Consider the following 20,082-nt stretch of genomic DNA (forward strand, 5'->3'; position numbering starts at 1 on the left):
GCTCTGGCTTCGTCCAGAGCGTTTGCCAGCGTTAGATTGCTTTTTGATAGCAGCCGCCTCCGCAAACGAATGTCTCTGACCCCACGGATGAGTTGCTCTAACAGCTCCTCATCCAAGTTGGAATAGCCAACACTCCAGAAGATAGGCTCAAGTTACAGAAAGATCTTGACAGACTTGAACATTGGGCGCTATCTAACAAAATGAAATTCAACAGTGAAAAAAGTAAGGTTCTACATTTAGGCCAAAAAAACAAAATGCACCAGTACCGTATATGTGGTACCTTGCTCAATAGTAGTACCTGTGAGAGGGATCTTGGAGTCCTAGTGGATAACCATCTAGATATGAGCCAGCAGTGTGCAGCAGCTGTTAAAAAAGCCAACACAATTCTGGGCTGCATAAACAGAGGGATAGAATCAAGATCACGTGAAGTGCTAGTACCACTTTATAATGCCTTGGTAAGGCCACACTTGGAATATTGCATCCAGTTTTGGTCGCCACGATTTAAAAAAGATGTTGAGACTCTAGAAAGAGTGCAGAGAAGAGCAACAAAGATGATTAGGGGACTGGAGGATAAAACATATGAAGAACGGTTGCAGGAACTGGGTATGTCTAGTTTAACAAAAAGAAAGACCAGGGGAGACATGATAGCAGTGTTCCAATATCTCAGGGGCTGCCACAGAGAAGTGGGAGTCGGGCTGTTCTCCAGAGCACCTGAGGGTAGAACAAGAAGCAATGGGTGGAAACTGATCAAGGAAAGAAGCAACTTAGAACTAAGGAGAAATTTCCTGACAGTTAGAACAATTAATAAGTGGAACAACTTGCCTTCAGAAGTTGTGAATGCTCCAACACTGGAAATTTTTAAGAAAATGTTGGATAACCATCTGACTGAGATGGTGTAGGGTTTCCTGCCTGGGCAGGGGGTTGGACTAGAAGGCCTCCAAGGTCCCTTCCAACTCTGATGTTATGTTATGTTATGTTAAGTCTCGGTACCCACAGTCCTTGGAGGCTTTTCTCAGGGCGGCCATGTAATCGCTGATGGATTCGCCCTCTTGCTGTCTGCGCTCTCCAAATTCAAAACGCCGTACGTATTTGGACGGTGTTGGCGCGAAATGGTTCTTCAATAGATTTTGCAGAGTTTGCCACGATACCGATTGTACCGGCGTTGGCTCTGCCAGGGCTTCCGCGATGTCGATGACCTCGGGACCGCAGTGGCTCAGGAAATATGCCCTTTTTTGGTTGTCTGGAACTCCTTGCAGTTCGTTTGCCTCTAGGAAGCTCTCGAAACGGGTCATGTACGTTCCCCATTTCTCCCTGGCTGGGTCAAACGGCGCGGGCAGAGTGTAGCTGGCCATCTCCGCGTTTCTGCCCTGAGTTTGCTGGGTTCGGTTCTTCCGTGCGTTCAGCCCGTTCCTGGTGCTCTTTAGCCTCGAGATCCCACCTTTGTCGCCAGTGTTAAGTTCGGGAAGTAACGAGGCTGGAGACCAGGGTAGTGACAACAGCTCTTTAATATATGGTGAACCCAGCAACCAGGCTGGGGAAAAACCTCTCCTTATATACAGTCTAACCGGCGGCTTCAACCAATCAGCAACGTGCTTGTTTCCCGCCAAACTATTTAAAGATACATTACAGCCATGGAGGCCAAAAATGAGCCCCCCCTCCCAGGCCCTGTTTTGGCCAGCAAAGTGCTGCAGGAGACCATCCAGGTGTGGCCCCCCCTGTGCCCCATTTTGGCCATCAGAATGCTGCAGAAGACGTCCGTCCCCCCTTCTAGCCCGCAGAGGAGAACTACAATGCGAATCCAGCCCTGGAAGAAATCCAATTTGACACCCCTGTTTTAGTGAATCGCCTGTTTAAAGCAGCCACGGCGATTGCCTAGGCTTCTGGGCAGAAAGTTGCCAAATTGAAGGCCGAAGGAATTTCTCTGAAGCCTGGATTTTAAAACAGGGTCGGTCAAAATAGCTCCATATTCGCACTCAGGCTGTTAAGCAGGAAGGGAGTGAGGATAATGCTTGAGCCTGGTCACAAAACGCCACCACCCAGAGACATGCGAATGTCTTAAACAGCAAAACAGAATTTGCAAGGAATTTCCCCACCTCTTGGAAGGATGCAGCTAATTATCTAAAGTCGTGGAGTGCACTTAAACTTTTTTTTCCCTAAGTACATTTTTTCCCCTGCAGCTTCTGGGTTTTTTTTCCAACACACAAGAGTTGCAGAACATCTTAGCAGGAAGAAATATTAACAGGGAGATATCAACAGCTCGACGTCTGCCTTGTCTGTGCTTGTCTATTTCTTAGGTTTTTAATCCCAACTTCATCATTTTATAAGTAACTCAAGGTGGAGAATATGCCTAATGCTCCTTCCTGCTCCTTTCCCCACCCCATCACAACAACCCTGCAAGGTGGGTTGGGATGACAGAGGGACAAAGTCATCCAGACAGTTTTCGTGCTTAAGGCGTGCAGAACTAGAACTCCGTCTCCTGGTGATTAGCCCAAAATCACCCAGCCAATTTTCTTGCCTAAAGCGGGACTAGAATTCACTGTCTCCTGGCGATTGGTCCAAATTTACCCAGCTAGCTTTCTTACCTAAAGCAGGACTATAACTCGTGGTCTCCTGGCAATTGGGCCAAAGTTACCTGGCCGACTTTCATGCCTAAAGCAGGACTAGAATTCAGAGTCTCTTTGAGATTGGCCCAAAGTCAGATAACTTAAGCTTTCATGCTTAAGACAGGACTAGAAGTCACCATTCTCTTCCTCCTGCTCTCTCTTTCCCCTTCCTCCTCCTCTTTCCTTTCCTCTTCTTCTCTTCCTCCTCCTCCTCCTCTCTAAATATCCTGTTCTCTTCTAGCATTGATGATGTTTCCTAGTTGGATCATGAAACGTCTGTAAGAAACGTTTCTTCTTCCTCCTTGTTCTTCCTCCTCCTTTTTCTTCCCCTTCTTCTTCTTCTTCTTCTTCCTCTCGTCCTCGTCCTCCTCCTCTTCTTCCTCTCCTCCTCTTCTTTTCTTCTTCTTCCTCTCCTCCTCCTTTCTTCTTCTTCTTCTTCTTCTTCTTCTCCTTCTTCTTCTTCTTCTTCTTCTTCTTCTTCTTCTTCCTCCTCCTCCTCCTCCTCCTTTCCTTCTTTCTCCCTCACCTTCCTACAATATACACTGCATGTGTGTATGCCTGTCTCAGCGCAAGACAGCATACAAACCTAGCATTCCTGCCACCTATATCGTTTGACTTGAATTAAACAAATAAAGCAAACAAGGAAATAAAATTTGTCTGGACAGGTATGCCCCGGGACTTTTAGGGCTGGCCTGTGTGACAGACATGTCTTCGAAACCTTGCAATCTCATTTGTGCAACCTGATTTGCAGCAACAACAGCAGCAGCCCGACTTTTCAAACAGGACAGATTCCAGAAAAGGCTGGGCCATTTTGGGACCTATTTACAACCTAGCCTAAGTCATCCACAGACATCTTTTATACATGTCTTGGTTTGCACAGGTGGAGCAAAGGTAAACAAATCACATTGTGTTTAGTGAAGCTCGGCAAGATACAAGTTCTTGTACATTCATGTGGTTTGTTAAGGTGGATTTTTTTTAGAATTTTTTTTTTTTATTGGCCAAGTGTGATTGGACACACAAGGAATTTGTCTTGGTGCAGATGCTCTCAGTGTACATAAAAGAAAAGATACGTTCATCAAGGTGCAACATTTACAACACAATTGATGGTCAATATATCAATATAAATCATAAGGATTGCCAGCAACAAAATTACAGTCATACAGTCATAAGTGGAAAGAGATGGGTGATGGGAACTATGAGACAATTAATAGTGTAGATTTAGTAAATAGTTTGACAGTGTTGAGGGAATTATTTGTTTAGCAGAGTGATGGCCTTCGGGAAAAAACTGTTCTTGTGTCTAGTTGTTCTGGTGTGCAGTGCTCTATAGCGTCGTTTTGAGGGTAGGAGTTGAAACAGTTTATGTCCTGGATGTGAGGGGTCTGTAAATATTTTCACAGCCTCTTCTTGATTCGTGCAGTATACAGGTCCTCAATGGAAGGCAGGTTGGTAGCAATTATTTTTTCTGCAGTTCTAATTATCGTCTGAAGTCTGTGTCTTTCTTGTTGGGTTGCAGAATCGAACCAGACAGTTGCCACTAAGAGTAGAGAAGAGCAACAAAGATGGTTAGGGGACTGAAGGCTAAGAACATATTATAGATGACCTTTGCGATCATATTAAAAACAACTGTGTTCTCTTCGCTGAGGATGTTAAACTATTCAACACACTGCAGACAATGCAACTACCCTTCAAAAAGACCTTGACTATGTGTCAGATTGGTCTAGCAAGTGGCAACTTCAAATCTCAACCAACAAATGCTCTGTCTTGCACAAGCACTGCACAAAAATGAAAACATAAAATACAAATTAGACGGACATGACCTTATAGATGACCCTCACTCTGTCAAGGACCTTGGAATACTCATTTCTAAAGATCTAAGTGCCAGAGCCCACCGTAACAACATTGCCAAAAAGGCACTAAGAGTTGTTAACCTAATCTTGCGTAGCTTCTTCTCTGGTAATATTGTACTACTAACTAGAGCATACAAAACATTTGCTAGACCAATTCTTGAATACACCTCATCTGTCTGGAACCCACACTGCATATCGGACATTAATATAATTGAGAGAGTCCAGAGATATTTCATGAGAAGAGTCCTCCACTCCTCTGCTCGCAATAAAATACCTTATGCCACCAGACTCCAAATTTCGGGCTTAGACAACTTAGAACTACGCCGACTTCAGTCTGACCTAAGTGTAGTACATAAAATTATCTACCACAATGTCCTACCTGTCAATGACTACAGCTTCAACTACAACAATACACGAGCAAGTAATAGATACAAACTCAAGGTAAACTGCTCCAAACTCGATTGCAAAAAATACGACTTCAGTAACAGAGTGGTCAATGCCTGGAATGCACTACCTGACTGTGGTTTCTTCCCCAAATCCCCAAAACTTTAAGTTTAAACTGTCTATTGTTGACCTCACCCCATTCCTAAGAGGTCTGCAAGGGGCCTGCAAAAGCATACCTCCGTGCCTACCGTCCCTGTCCTAATATTCCTTTTTACTTACTCTTTTCACGTATCCAAACTGTGTTTATACTTTAACCTGTTATCTTATATATGATTGACAAAATAAATGAATAAAACAGTTGTAGGAACTGGTTATGTCTAGTTTAATGAAAAGAAGGACTGAATGGAATAGAACAGTATAACCATGTAGGAAGGGACCTTGGAGGTCTCCTAGTCTAGTATAGTATAGCCTTTATTGTCATTGTGCATCATAGAATAGAATAGAATAGAATAGAATAGAATAGAATAGAATAGAATTTTATTGGCCAAGTGTGACTGGACACACAAGGAATTTGTTTTGGTGCATATGCTCTCTGGGTACATAAAAGAAAAGAAAAAACCTTCATCAAAGGTACAACATTTACAACACAAATGATGGTCATAGGTTGCAATTTAACCCTTAATGATAGCAACAAAAAGTTAGAGTCATACAGTCATAAGTGGAAAGAGATTGGTGATGGAAACGATGAGAAGATTAATAGTAGTGTAGATTTAGTAAATAGTTTGACAGTGTTGAGGGAATTATTTGTTTAGCAGAGTGATGGCCTTCGGGGGAAAAAACTGTTCTTGTGTCTAGTTGTTCTGGTGTTCAATGTACATCATATATACAATGAAATTGGTCAATTCCCAACCCCCTCCCAACCATTCCACACAAATGGTTGTCCATTCTCTTCTTAAAAACCTCCAGTGATGGAGCATCGCAGCTTCTGGTGGCAAGCTGTTCCACTGGTTAATTGTCCTCACTGTTAGGAAGTTTCTCCTTATTTCCAGTTTGATTGACTAATTTCCTTGATTAGTTTCCATCCGTTGCTTCTTGTCCTGCCTTCAGCTGCTTTGGAGAATAGCTTGTCCCCTCTTCTTTGGGGCAGCCCCTCCAAATACTGGAAAACTGCTATCATGTCACCCTTGGTCCTTCTTTTCATTAAATTAGACGTACCCAGTTCCTGCCAAACTGTATCTTTTACCCTCCAATCCCCTAACCAGCTTTGTTGCTCTTCTCTGCACTCTTTCTTAGACTAGATAGACTGTGTTTTTGATTTATTGTTAATTTTTTTATTAAATGGTTATTGATTGATAGATTAAAGGTATGTGCTAATTGTCAGTCACTATGCAAAGAGACTCTGGTCCGCTTACAATACAGTACTTCGCCTTTCCCCCCCCCCCCTGCACTCTGAAACAGAAAGCCCTCTGTACTTGCTCAGAGGCACTGGGGCCAGAGACTTAAAGCTTTAATAAAACAAATCAAATTGTTTAGATCTCCCAAAGTTTTGGGAGATCTAAACAAGGCAAACTTAAGGAAAGAACTACCAAAATACTTTCAGCATGTCAATTGTCCCACCAGAGGCAAGAATACTCTAGACCACTGCTACACAACACTAAAAGATGCCTATCGGTCTTTACCACGTGCAGCTGTAGGACACTCTGATCATTGCATGATTCACCTTGTACCTGCTTACAGGCAAAGACTTAAAGCCATAAAACCAATAATTAAATCAGTGAAAACCTGGACGGAGGAATCAGAATTAAAGCTACAGGCATGTTTTGACTGCACTGATTGGAATATTTTTAAAGATACCTCTGCAGACCTGGATGAACTCACAGATACTGTAACATCATATGTCAGCTTCTGTGAAGACCTATGTGTACCTACAAGGAACTTGCGAATACACAGTAATAACAAACCTTGGTTTACACCTAAACTTAAGCAGCTACGACATTCCAAAGAGGAAGCCTACAGAAAAGGTGATAAAATGCTGTACAATCAGGCCAGAAATGCACTAACAAGGGAGATAAGAGCAGCAAAAGGAAGCTACTCTGAAAAGCTAAAGAATCAATTTTCAGCAAATGAACCAGCAAACATGTGGAAAACTCTTAAAAATATCACCGGCTATGGCAAACCTCCTTCCCAGGCTGAAGGTAATCAACAACTGGCAGATGACCTGAATGAGTTTTACTGCAGGTTTGAAAGGAAACTACAGCCACCTATCTCCACAACCCCTATCTCAGACACACCAACAACAGCCAAGCCTCCTACAACTGACCCCATTTCATTGGGTTCACAACCCCTAGTGATCACAGAAAAGGAAGTGCAGGACCTATTTCACAGACAAAAGCCAGGAAAAGCTCCAGGCCCAGACAAGATAACTCCTTCTTGCTTAAAAATCTGTGCTGACCAATTGGCCCCCATCTTCACCCATATTTTCAATAAATCACTAGAGATGTGCTATGTTCCTTCTTGCTTCAAACGCTCTACCATCATCCCAGTGCGAAGAAGCCCACCATCAAGGAACTGAATGACTACAGACCAGTTGCTCTAACATCTGTAGTCATGAAAACCTTTGAAAGGCTAGTGCTTTCCTACCTGAAAACCATCACGAATCCGCTTTTAGACCCCTTGCAATTTGCATACCGAGCAAATAGATCAACAGATGATGCTGTTAATATGGCTCTGCACTACATCCTACAACATCTTGAGTCTCCAAAGACCTATGCAAGGGTCCTTTTGTAGACTTTAGTTCAGCATTCAATACCATCATTCCAGACATTCTTCTAACTAAGCTAAACCAGCTACAGGTACCGGAACAGACTTGTAAGTGGATCACAAGCTTCCTAACAAACAGGAAGCAGCAGGTGAAGCTAAGCAAGATCACATCAAATACCTGTACAATTAGCACAGGGCCCCCAAGGCTGTGTGCTCTCCCACTTCTCTTCTCTCTGTATACCAATGACTGCATCTCCAATGATCCATTTGTTAAGCTACTGAAGTTCGCAGATGACACAACAGTGATTGGTCTCATTCGAGACAATGACGAATCCGCATATAGGCGAGAGGTCGAGCGACTAGCCTTGTGGTGCAACCAAAACAATCTGGAACTGAACACACTCAAAACCGTAGAAATGGTGGTAGACTTTAGGAAAAACCCTTCCATACTTCCACCTCTCACAATACTTGACAACACAGTATCAACAGTAGAAACCTTCAAATTTCTGGGTTCTATCATATCAAGATCTCAAATGGACAGCTAACATCAAAACATCATTAAAAAGGACAACAAAGAATGTTCTTTCTCGCCAACTCAGTAAGCTCAAACTGCCCAAGGAGCTGCTGATCCAGTTCTACAGAGGAATTATTGAGTCTGTCATTTGCACCTCTATAACTGTCTGGTTCGGTTCTGCAAGCCAACAAGAAAAACACAGACTTCAGAAGATAATTATTACTGCAGAAAAATAATTGCTACCAACTTGCCTTCCATTGAGGACCTGTATACTGCACGAATCAAGAAGAGCCGTGAAAATATTTGCAGATCCCTCGCATCCTGGACATAAACTGTTTCAACTCCTACCCTCAAAGCAGCTATAGAGCACTGCACACCAGAACAACTAGACACAAGAACAGTTTTTCCCGAAGGCCATCACTCTGCTAAACAAATAATTCCCTCAACACTGTCAGACTATTTACTGAATCTGCACTACTATTAATCGTTCCATAGTTCCCATCACCAATCTCTTTCCACTTATGACTGTATGACTATAACTTGTTGCTGGCAATCCTTATGATTTATATTGATATATTGATCATCAATTGTGTTGTAAATGTTGTACCTTGATGAAGGTATCTTTTCTTTTATCTACACTGAGAGCATATGCACCAAGACAAATTCCTTGTGTGTCCAATCACACTTGGCCAATAAAAAATTCTATTCTATTCTATTCTATTCTGTTCTATTCTATTCTATTCTATTCCCATATATTCTATTCTATTCTATTCTATTCTATTCTTAATTTCTATTTTATTCTATTCTATTCTATTCTATTCTGAACGGATCTTTTCTTTTATGTACACTGAGAGCATATGCACCAAGACAAATTCCTTGTGTGTCCAATCACACTTGGCCAATAAAATTCTATTCTATTCTATTCTATTCTATTCTAACAACCAAAGCAGAACGCGCCGCCAGCGCCACCTAGCGGCTCTACCGTTTCTCCAGAGAGGAACCTGGAGAGGGCGTGGCCTCCGCCGCTTGCCCGCGCCTCCCGCGCGCGGCGCTCATTGGCTGCGCCCCCTTTCCCGAGCTGCGCCTGCGCCGTTGGCCGGGTCCTCCAGCATCCCAGAATGCCGCTGTACCCGGAAACCGCGCCTCCTCCTCCTCCTCCTCCTCCGCAGCCGCCGCCGCTGCCGCTGTGCGGGGAAGGGAAGCCGGGATGGAGGACGAGGAGCTGGATTTGGCCGACGAGCTGGAAGCCGCCTTGCAGCTGGCGCCGGAGGTGCAGCTGGCCATCGAGCAGGTGAAAGGGGGCGAGGGGCGTGGTCCAAAGGGCGAGGGGGCGGGGCTTGTGCGAGGGCGGAGCCGTCATATGCTAATTTAAACCGTTGGGAGAGGGAAGGTGGGGGGTGACTGAGGTTTAACCTTGGGTTTGCCTGAGGACTTCAACTCCCGCACCACGGCAACACAGTTTGAGAACTTGGCAGAAGAGGCATCCGCATGCCCTCTCTGGCGCCTTTCCACCCTGCATTTAATGGCCTTGCAGAGCGTTTCGTCCGAAAGAGGCATTGTCCAGAAAGCCAGGCGACTGGCAATCAAAAATAGATGTTTTCCTGCACAACACAACCCCAGTACAACCGCAGAAGCTGAATTATTAATGTGCTCAGACCCACTAGACCGTTAAATCCAAACTATACACCAGAGGGTTACAAGACTAAAACAAGAGGATGGAAATAGGCAAGATGGGCACACAACTATGGTGACCCATCTGGGTAGCAGGAAAAATTCTAAACATAACAGGTCCCAAATCATACTTGGTGGAGTTAGAGAATGGCCAGTATGATTTACATATAGATCAATAGGAAACGTTAGCAATCCGAGTCAGACAACAGGCCCTGACTATACATGTTTGAACCACAGCTGACTCAAACCCAAAATCTAGGACTTAACTGAATTCCGGAGGTCCAGCGACGCCAACAGGTTCCAGTAGAAACAGCAGGACGACTGCATAATCCAGGGCCGGATGGCCTAGAGGAGGAGCAATAAACAGTCCGTCAACTCAACCCACTCCCAAATGTACTGCGAGGTAAAGACGCCAGTATTTACGTGATTACGTAAATAATATGTAAATATAATGTAAATATTGGTAAAGTGTTTTCTGGGAGGAAGGAGTGTAATGTTAAATATTTTATGGAAACAAGACGCTGTTGATTGGTTGAAGTCAGTTGAACTGTATAGAGAGGTTTTTCCCCAGCCCTTGCTGGGTTCACCATATAGTAAAGAGCTGTTGTCACTATCCTGGTCTCCTGCCTCGTATTGCGAAACAGTAACAGCAGGCGGTCCTGTATACCAGGAAGCCATGGAGCTTTAAAGGGTGACCAAAAAAAGTGGACCCAAAGGCCACAGGTAGCCAGTGCAGTTGCGCAGGATGTTATTCAGCTGTTACAGGAGCTATCTCCCTCTATCAGCTGCATTCTGGACTAACTGAAGCCTCCGGGTGCACTCAAGGGGAGCCCCATGTAGAGAGCATTACAATAATCCAAGCGAGAAACGAGCGCATGAGTGACTGTGCACAAGGCATCCCGATCAAGGAAGGGCAACTAACCAGGCAACCTCAGGAAGGCTCCTGGAGACGGCCGCCAAATGATCTTCAAAGACAGCTGCTCATCCAGGAGAACACCTAAGTTGCGCACCCTATCCTTTGGGCCAATTACTCATTCCAACAGTCAGCGGCTGCAGCTGACTGAATCGGGTGCCGCATCCACAGCCACTCCTTGAGGGATTAAGCTTGAGCCTGTTTCTCCCCATCCAGACCCGCACGGCTTCCAAACCGGGACAGCACTTCAACAGCTTCATTGGGGTGGCCTGGGAAAAGTACAGCTGAGTGTCATCAGCGTACAGCTGGTATCTCACCCAAACCACTGATGAAGCGCTTCATATAGATGTTGAACAGAGGCGAGAGAATCAACCCTGCACCCCACAAGTGAGGCGCCTGGGACCTCTGCCCCTGTCAACACCGTGCGACTCGGAGATAGGAGGAGAACCACCGATACACGGTGCCTCCCACTCCCAATCCCCCCAACCGGCGCAGCAAGATACCATGGTCGATGGTATCAAAAGGCGCTGAGAGATCTAATAGGACCAGGGCAGAGGAACAACCCCTCTGTGTTTTTGATTTATTGTTAATTTTTTTATTAAATGGTTATTGATTGATAGATTAAAGGTATGTGCTAATTGTCAGTCACTATGCAAAGAGACTCTGGTCCGCTTACAATACAGTACTTCGCCTTCCCCCCCTCCCCCCCCCGTACTCGCACTCTGAAACAGAAAGCCCTCTGTACTTGCTCAGAGGCACTGGGGCCAGAAACTTAAAAGTTTTAATAAAACAAATCAAAACTCAACAACCAAAGCAGAACGCGCCGTCAGCGCCACCTAGCGGCTCGCCCTTTTCACCAGAGAGGAACATGGAGAGGGCGTGGCCTCCGCCGCTCGCCCGCGCCTGGCGCTCATTGGCTGCGCCCCCTTTCCCGAGCAGCGCGTGCGCCGTTGGCCGGGTCCTCCAGCATCCCAGAATGCCGTTGTACCCGGAAACCGCGCCTCCTCCTCCTCCTCCTCCTCCTCCGCAGCCGCCGCCGCTGCCGCTGTGAGGGGAAGGGAAGCCGGGATGGAGGACGAGGAGCTGGATTTGGCCGACGAGCTGGAAGCCGCCTTGCAGCTGGCGCCGGAGGTGCAGCTGGCCATCGAGCAGGTGAAAGGGGGCGAGGGGCGTGGCCCGGAGGGCGAGGGGGCGTGGCTTGTGCGAGGGCGGAGCCGTCATATGCTAATTTAAACCGTTGGGAGAGGGAAGGGTGGGGGGGGTGACTGAGGGGTTTCCAACCTTGGCCACTTTAAGCCTGGAGGACTTCAACTCCCAGAATCCCCAGCCAGCAAAGCTGGCTGGGGGATTCTGGGAGTTGAATCTCAAAAGTAACCAAGGTGAGACAGTTTTAGTGTGTCCATATTTAAGGGGGGGCATTCTCTTTAGGCAAGGGACCCCCCCAATAAGGGAACAGGGACCCCCTAACTGGGATTTGGGGGCTGCTCAGGAGGCTTTGGACTCCAGGTCCCAGCAGCCTCAACCAGATGGAGTTGGGGGGTCCCTTTGGAGGTGGGGGTTGTAGCAGGAGTCCAGGGGAAGAAGGCTGGGGTATCCCTAGGGGGTCCTCCAGAAGGCATGAAATGGGTGGGTGGTTTGGGGGGGGGTCTGGATGCCTGTAGGAGGACAAAGTGGGGGTGGGGGCAGCACCCCCCAAAATTAGAATCCTTTAGAATTCTCTCAAAAGGGACACGGTGGCTCAGTGGCTAAGACGCTGAGCTTGCCGATCGGAAGGTCGGCAGTTCAGCGGTTCGAACCCCCAGCGCCGCGTCACGGGGATGAGCTCCCGTGACTTGTCCCAGGTTCTTCCAACTTTCCAGTTTCGAAAGCAGGTAAAAAAAATGCAAGTAGAAAAAAATAGGGACCACCTTTGGCGGGAAGGGAACAGCGTTCCGTGCGCCTTTGGCATTGAGTCACACCGGCCACATGACCACGGAGACGTCTTCGGACAGCGCTGGCTCTTCGGCTTTGAAAGGGAGATGAGCACCGCCCTCTAGAGTCAGGAATGACTAGCACACACGTGCAAGGGGAACCTTTACCTTTACCTTAGAATTCTCTATTGATCCATATATATATGGTTATATATATATGGATCCATATAAATAAAGCTTAATGGATTAGGTATCATTTGCCATCTCTAGTGAGCAAGATCATGATGTCCCTAATTCGGATCTGAGCCTGGTTGCCGAAGCCAATGATGGATGCTAGACAGGAGATGCAGGTTTTCTGATGGCTTTTTTATTGGAGTTCTCCAAGGAAAATGGCTCCTGGCCAAAATGCTGAGAAACCAAGAACAAAGGATTAAGAAAAGCTTAATCCTCATCGTTCCCATCACCAATCTCTTTCCACTTATGACTGTATGACTATAACTTGTTGCTGGCAATCCTTATGATTTATATTGATATACTGACCATCAATTGTGTTGTAAATGTTGTACCTTGATGAAGGTATCTTTTCTTTTATCTACACTGAGAGCATATGCACCAAGACAAATTCCTTGTGTGTCCAATCACACTTGGCCAATAAAAAATTCTATTCTATTCTATTCTATTCTGTTCTATTCTATTCTATTCTATTCCCATATATTCTATTCTATTCTATTCTATTCTATTCTTAATTTCTATTTTATTCTATTCTATTCTGAACGGATCTTTTCTTTTATGTACACTGAGAGCATATGCACCAAGACAAATTCCTTGTGTGTCCAATCACACTTGGCCAATAAAAAATTCAATTCAATTCAATTCTATTCTATTCGTTTTTCACTAAAAGAGAAGGCGGGGCAAGGCGAGATAATAAGAAAATAGCATCTAATAAACATTTTAGTAATAATTCTACAATTGGTTCTATTGTATTGTACATATTGTATTGTACATATTCTTTTATGTACACTGAGAGCATATGCACCAAGACAAATTCCTTGTGTCTCCAATCACACTTGGCCAATAAAAATTCTATTCTATTCTATTCTATTCTATTCTATTCTATTCTATTCTATTCTATTCTATTCTATTCTATTCTATTCTATTCTATTCGTCTCTAAGCCTTGGCTAATGAATGCTCCAGGAGTTATCTAATACACATTTAATTGGCTGCAGGCCATCTGTATTCCTAATTTTTGGTTGAGGCCTGCAAGTTGTCTGACTCTTGTTACTTTTATCAGCTTTCTAACTACCCAGAATTGTTACAAGATTTACACATGCGTATTTCCTGTAGATAAGCATTCTTTGTTCTGGCCAGAAAGACTCCACAATTAGTCTTCCTGATTTATTGTCAGGTGTGTATCATAACCTGGCTTTATTTAAGCATACAGTCCATCCGTAGATAGATAGATAGATAGATAGATAGATAGATAGATAGATAGATAGATAGATAGATAGATAGATAGATAGATCTGCCTGGAAGGGGCCTTGGAGGTCTTCTAGTCCAGCCCCCTGCTCAAGCAGGAGACTTATATCATTTCAGACAAATGGCAATCCAGTCTCTGCTTAAAAACCTCCAGTGATGGAGCACCCACAACTTCTGGTGGCAAGCGGTTCCACTGGTTAATTGTCCCCACTGTTAGGAAATTTCTCCTTAATTCCAGGTTGCTTCTCTCCTTGATTAGTCTCCATTCATTGTTTCTTGTCCTGCCTTGAAGTGCTTTGGAGAATAGCTTTCCCCCCTCTTCTTCTGTGTGGCAGCCCCTCAAATACTGCAGGACTGCTATCATATCCCCTCTAATCCTTCTTTTCACTAGACTGGCCCAACTCAATTTCTGCAACCGTTCTTCATATGTTTTAGTCTCCAGGCCTTTAATCATCTTAGTTGCTCATCTCTGCACTTTTGCCAGAGTCTGAACGTACTTTTTGTAATATAGTGACCAAACCTGAATGCAGTATTCCAGGTGTGCCCTTACTAAGGCTTTATAAAGCGGTGCTAATACTTCAAATGGTTTTGATTCTATGCCTCTGTTTATAGGATTGTGTTAGCAGATAGATAGATAAACACTCCGCTAAACAAATAATTCCCTCAACACTATCAAACTATTGACTAAATCTGCACTATTAATCTTCTCATCGTTCCCATCACCCATCTCCTTCCACTTATGACTGTATGACTATAACTATGTTGCTTGTATTCTTACGATTTATACTGATATTGATTGTTTCCTGATTGCTTATTTGTACCCTATGACCATCATTAGTGTTGTAAATGTTGTACCTTGATGAAGGTATCTTTTCTCTTCTTTTTTTATGTACACTGAGAGCATATGCACCAAGACAAATTCCTTGTGTGTTCAATCGCACTTGGTCAATAAAGAATTCTGTTCTGTTCTATTCAATAGATAGTTATAAATAGATAGATAGGTAGATAGAGCTAGATAGATAAATAAATAGATGAGAGAGAGAGAAAGAGAGAGAGAGAGAACAAGTTATTTTATAGATTCCCTCCCTGATATTTATTTTATTTATTATTTATTAATTAAATTTATATACCGCCCTTCTCCCAAAGGACTCAGGGCGGTTTACAGCCAGATAAAAAAACAGATTACATAAAAATTAAGAACATTTTAAAAATCTAGTTTAATTCAGCCGAAACAAAATTTAAAACTATCATAAAACCATAATAAAACCCATGCTAAAATTAAATTAAGCCAGCCCTGCGCGATGAAACAAAAAGGTCTTTAGCTCGCGTCTGACGCTAAAGCTCATCAATCCTTTTATATTTTAATTTTATATTCTTCCCTCCCAATCTAATTGCCAAACGTGTTGTACTTTCTGCTCCTGTAGTTATTGCAGAGGAAAATACAGGATTGCCTTTTCACGCAACATTGGTGGCATTTTCATTATTGTGATTTTTGAATCCCACGTAATGGTCACCTTACTTCAATTCACACCGTTCCATTTTTATAGAAAGTAGGTAGCGGGTTCAGGAACTTGGAACCTAGGCAAGGAAAATCTGAAATGTAAAATGTTGATATGTGTGTCAATTAAATATAGCAGTAAACGATTTAAAAAACACAGACTTCAGAGGATAATTAGAACTGCAGAAAAAATAATTGCTACCAACTTGCCTTCCATTGGGGACCTGTATACTGCACGAATCAAGAAGAGGGCCGTGAAAATATTTACAGACCCCTCACATCCTGGACATAAACTGTTTCAACTCCTACCCTCAAAACGACGCTATAGAGCACTGCACACCAGAACAACTAGACACAAGAACAGTTTTTTCCCGAAGGCCATCACTCTGCTAAACAAATAATTCCCTCAACACTGTCAGACTATTTACTGAATCTGCACTACTATTAATCGTTTCATAGTTCCCATCGCCAATCTCTTTCCACTTATGACTGTATGACTATAACTTGTTGCTGGCAATCCTTATGATTTATATTGATATATTGACCATCAATTGTGTTGTAAATGTTGTACCTTGATGAACGGATCTTTTCTTTTATGTACACTGAGAGCATATGCACCAAGACAAATTCCTTGTGTGTCCAATCACACTTGGCCAATAAAAAAGTTCTATTCTATTCTATTCTATTCTAAAACAGAGTGACAACTTAAATTTGTTTTGAATTAAGTCATAGAGGAGTTCTATGAAGCAAAACGAAAAAAAACCCCACACCCCTATGTCATCTCTACGAGTCTTATGTACATGTTTCTTAATCTTGGCCACTTGAAATTATGTGGATTATAACTCCCAGAATTCCCCAGCCAGGCATGCTGTCTGTTTGTATACTAGTAGCTTCCCTTTGTCAGCCCCTGCTAGCACTGGGTCATGAAACGCAGAGAGCAGAAAGTGCCCCCATATTTATTAGATTTTAACAAACAATACCAGATAACTACATTAACATAAATCCAAGATACATACCGGAAAAAATTTACAACCATATTCAAAATATAATGCGGCTAAGCAAGCAGCTTACATTGTAGAATCGGCGTGCAATTTAATGTTTGCGATGGCAGTCCTTGCCGTTCAATTGCTAATTTTTCTTCCTTCCTTGATCGTTAGGTATTTCCCAGCCAGGATCCATTGGACAGGGCTGACTTCAACGCCGTGGAATACATCAATAGTCTTTTTCCAACCGAGCAAGTGAGTTGAATCGACGTCGCTGTAGGGATATTCATGTGATTTTGATTTATTTTCATATTCTTTGCCTGTGGAGATTCTCAGCCATCCAGGACATGGTTGTCCCAAAGGGGCCTTTTTTCAAGAGGCAACTGGACTTCCTTGTTTTTTCTTTGAAGACGTTTTCGCTTCTCATCCAAGAAGCTTCTTCGGCTCTGATCGGATGGTGGGGAACGGAAGGATTGATATTCCTTGCGGACAGCTGGTCGTTGGCATCCTTTTAGCAAGTTTTTAAGGCCAAGGTACGAGAACAAACCTGTTGTGACCCAGGCCCAAGTAGGGAGTAAGAAACTCAGTCCGTGAAAAACAACAACAACACTTTATTCGAACAGCTGAGAATTACTTCATTCCCAGCGTCGTTCAACTAAATTAAAACAAATTCTTCCCAACACAAATTCCTCAGTTCTCTCGCAAACTTTGGTCCAATTAGGCAAACTGCCAAAGGCCTTTCTTGGCAAACGTAAAGAAGTCACAAAAATAAATGCAAGATGTAGATGAAGCAGAAGTCGAAGCTACCAATGTTGTTTTCCGGCAAAGCCCAAACACCGTTGCTGGTCTGTTTTAAGCCTTATGGGAGGGGCCAATCATCTCTCCTGTTCCTCTGCCTCACTACTGTCAGTCTCTGGAGGCTCTGGAGTCTACACCTCACTCCTCAATGGCCCTGGCCTCACTTCAGCCTCATCACTGTCCAACTCCATTCGGACAGCTCCGTTCGGACAGCCAGCTTCGCAGGCTGCTGGCGGACCACAACAAAACCTGTCAGGATTAGATTCAGCCGTCCACCTGCATTTAAAAGACACAGCCCCTTCTTTTGAAGACAGCCACATTGAAATCCACATTTTGGACAGAGAGGGCTGCTGGTTTGAAAGAGGGGTCACAGAGGCCATCTTTGTCAAAATTGAACAGCCCTCTCTCAACAGTGGGGGAGGGATACCACTTCATCTATCTCCAGTCTACAACATGGTCCTTTCCAATAGAGGCTCCACACCCATTTTCACCACTCAGGTGATCCTGAGGACACAGACAAACCTCCAGGTGGCCTCAACGGCTCTCGAAAAGGACGCAAATGACCAGCTGTCTACAAGGAGTATCAGTCCTTCACTTCCTCTCCATCCAGTCAGAGCGGAAGAAGCTTCTTTGATGAGAAGCTAAACATTGTCAAAGAAAAAACCCGAAAGTCCGGTTGTCTATTACTGCAATTCTGAGACGGCAAATGAGGCCCATCAGAAAGTACAAGTAGTTCTTGGCTAATCGGTGTTTGTTTAGAAGCAATAGCAATTAGACTCATATACCGCCCCATGGTGCTTTACAGCACTCTCTGGGCAATCTAGGTGTCAGCCTCTTGCCCCCAACAATCTGGGTCCTTATTTTACCAATCTCAGAAGGATGGAAGCCTGAGTCAACCTTGAGCCGGTCAGGATCAAACTGCTAGCAGTGGGCAGAGTTAGCCTGCAAAGCTGCATTCTAACTACCAGGGCTTCTACAGCCATAATACTGGAACTGTCACTTCATGTAGAACAGTGGTAGTCAACCTGCTCCCTACCGCCCACTAGCTTTCATGGTGGGCGGTAGGGGTTTTGTCCGATACCGAAGCATTTTCCTTTTTTTTTTAATTTAATTGACTTTTTAAAAAAATTTCATAGCATTATTTAAAAACATTTTCATTAGGTTTTCATAAAATTCCCCGTGACAATTAAAATTTCTGAAAATATACTAGTTGTATCGCTCGCGCATAAGTTTAGTTCACGTTACGTAAGTGAAACTAAATGGCGCTATAGTGCAACCGCAAACAAAAGAGCCTCATCCCAGAATAGCTCGCGCATCTCCCCCCACACCACCCAGCTGTAACAGACAAGCAGAGCTGGTAGCCGGCATCCCTCCCCCCAAACCCCAATCCACGTTGCGCGAGAGGCATGCGCAGATGACGATACACGCCGCATTACTGTGGAACCGGTGGGCGGTTAGAAAATTTTACTACTAACAGAGATACAAAAGTGGGCGGTAGGTATAAAAAACCCTGATGTAGAAGGACAGGCAGAACCTGGGTGGGGGCGGAATCAAGAGAGGCATCAGCCTGGAACTGTTGCATTCCCACAAATGGTTCATCCCCTCTTCAATTCCGTTGACTCTTATCTAGCACCGATTTGGTGCTGACCGTTAGTTGACTTGTTTCTTGTGTACATATAGTCCTTGACCTACAACCATTCATTTATTGACTATTCAAACAGCAATAGCATTTAGACTAATATACTGCTTCACAGTGCTTTTACAACCTAAGCACTCTATAGAGTCAGCATATTGCCCCCCACAATCTGGGTCATTTTACCGACCTCGGAAGGAGGTCTTCTAGTCCAGGGGTCACCAACCTTTCGGACCTCAGGGACCACTAAATTCATAATTTTAAATCCCGCGGACCACTAATATGATCTGCCTAATGATCGGCTGGGTGGGCGTGGCTAGGTGATCATGTGGCTGGGTGGGCATGGCCAACTCGATGTCCCTCATGTTGAGGGGTGCCTCGCTGGCCTCTACTCACCCCTCCCCTCCCACCCACTCATCACCTGTCCACCTGGGCTCCTTACGGCCCCAAAAGGAAGCAGTTGTTGGAGCTAAGCAGCCACCATGAGAAAGAATTGGCAAAACAGCTCAGTTCAAATTGGATCTGGCCGAAAAGGAGTCTCAGCAGAAACACCTCATTGAGGACTATGAGCATAGGCTTTCCAAGCAGAGGGAAGACCTGTGGGAATGCAAGGCCAGGTACCGGGCTGAGATGTCAGCCGGTTCCAGGCCATGGTGCAGTCCCATTGGAACAAGGCCCTCTGGCTCTTCGCCACCATTGGCACTTCCCTCCAGCCTTTGCCCAAAGCCCTGCACCAGGAGGCTGAAGCAGACCCCAAGTCGAATTTCTGCCCCCCTACAACCCCCACAAAAAGACCCCAAAGGGGGAGACTCTTTGCAGCAACACAAACATTCACTGCACATATCCAGCCCAGGGGCTGTAGTTTGAAAACTCCAAATTTAGTGCAATATTAAAAATGGAAATAATTTTTCTGCGGAGCACCAAAATTTTCTCACGGACCACCAGTTGGTAACCGCTGTTCTAGTCTATTATCCATTATACTTCTTATCCTGCCTTCTGGGGCTTTGGAAAATAAGTTGACCCCCTCTTCTTTGTCATAGCCCCTCAAATATTGGAATGTCACCCCTCCCCCCAATACTTCTCTTTATTAG

At 44.4% G+C, this 20,082-nt stretch overlaps 1 protein-coding gene across 2 annotated transcripts in view; it reads left to right on the top strand.

Moving 5' to 3' along the window:
• Positions 1 to 11,686: 11,686 nt before the first annotated feature.
• The window catches only part of VPS53 (VPS53 subunit of GARP complex), a 76,532-nt gene continuing 68,136 nt past the window's right edge, over positions 11,687 to 20,082 (top strand). For both annotated transcript variants that reach the window (XM_058164058.1, XM_058164059.1), the window contains exons 1-2: positions 11,687 to 11,844; positions 16,735 to 16,815. In XM_058164058.1, coding sequence (XP_058020041.1) covers positions 11,761 to 11,844; positions 16,735 to 16,815 — 165 coding nt within the window. In that variant the 5' untranslated portion in view covers positions 11,687 to 11,760. The remainder of the gene's footprint in view (positions 11,845 to 16,734; positions 16,816 to 20,082) is intronic.

The sequence above is a fragment of the Ahaetulla prasina genome, chromosome 1 (genome assembly GCF_028640845.1).
Source record: "Ahaetulla prasina isolate Xishuangbanna chromosome 1, ASM2864084v1, whole genome shotgun sequence".
Lineage (NCBI taxonomy): Eukaryota > Metazoa > Chordata > Lepidosauria > Squamata > Colubridae > Ahaetulla > Ahaetulla prasina.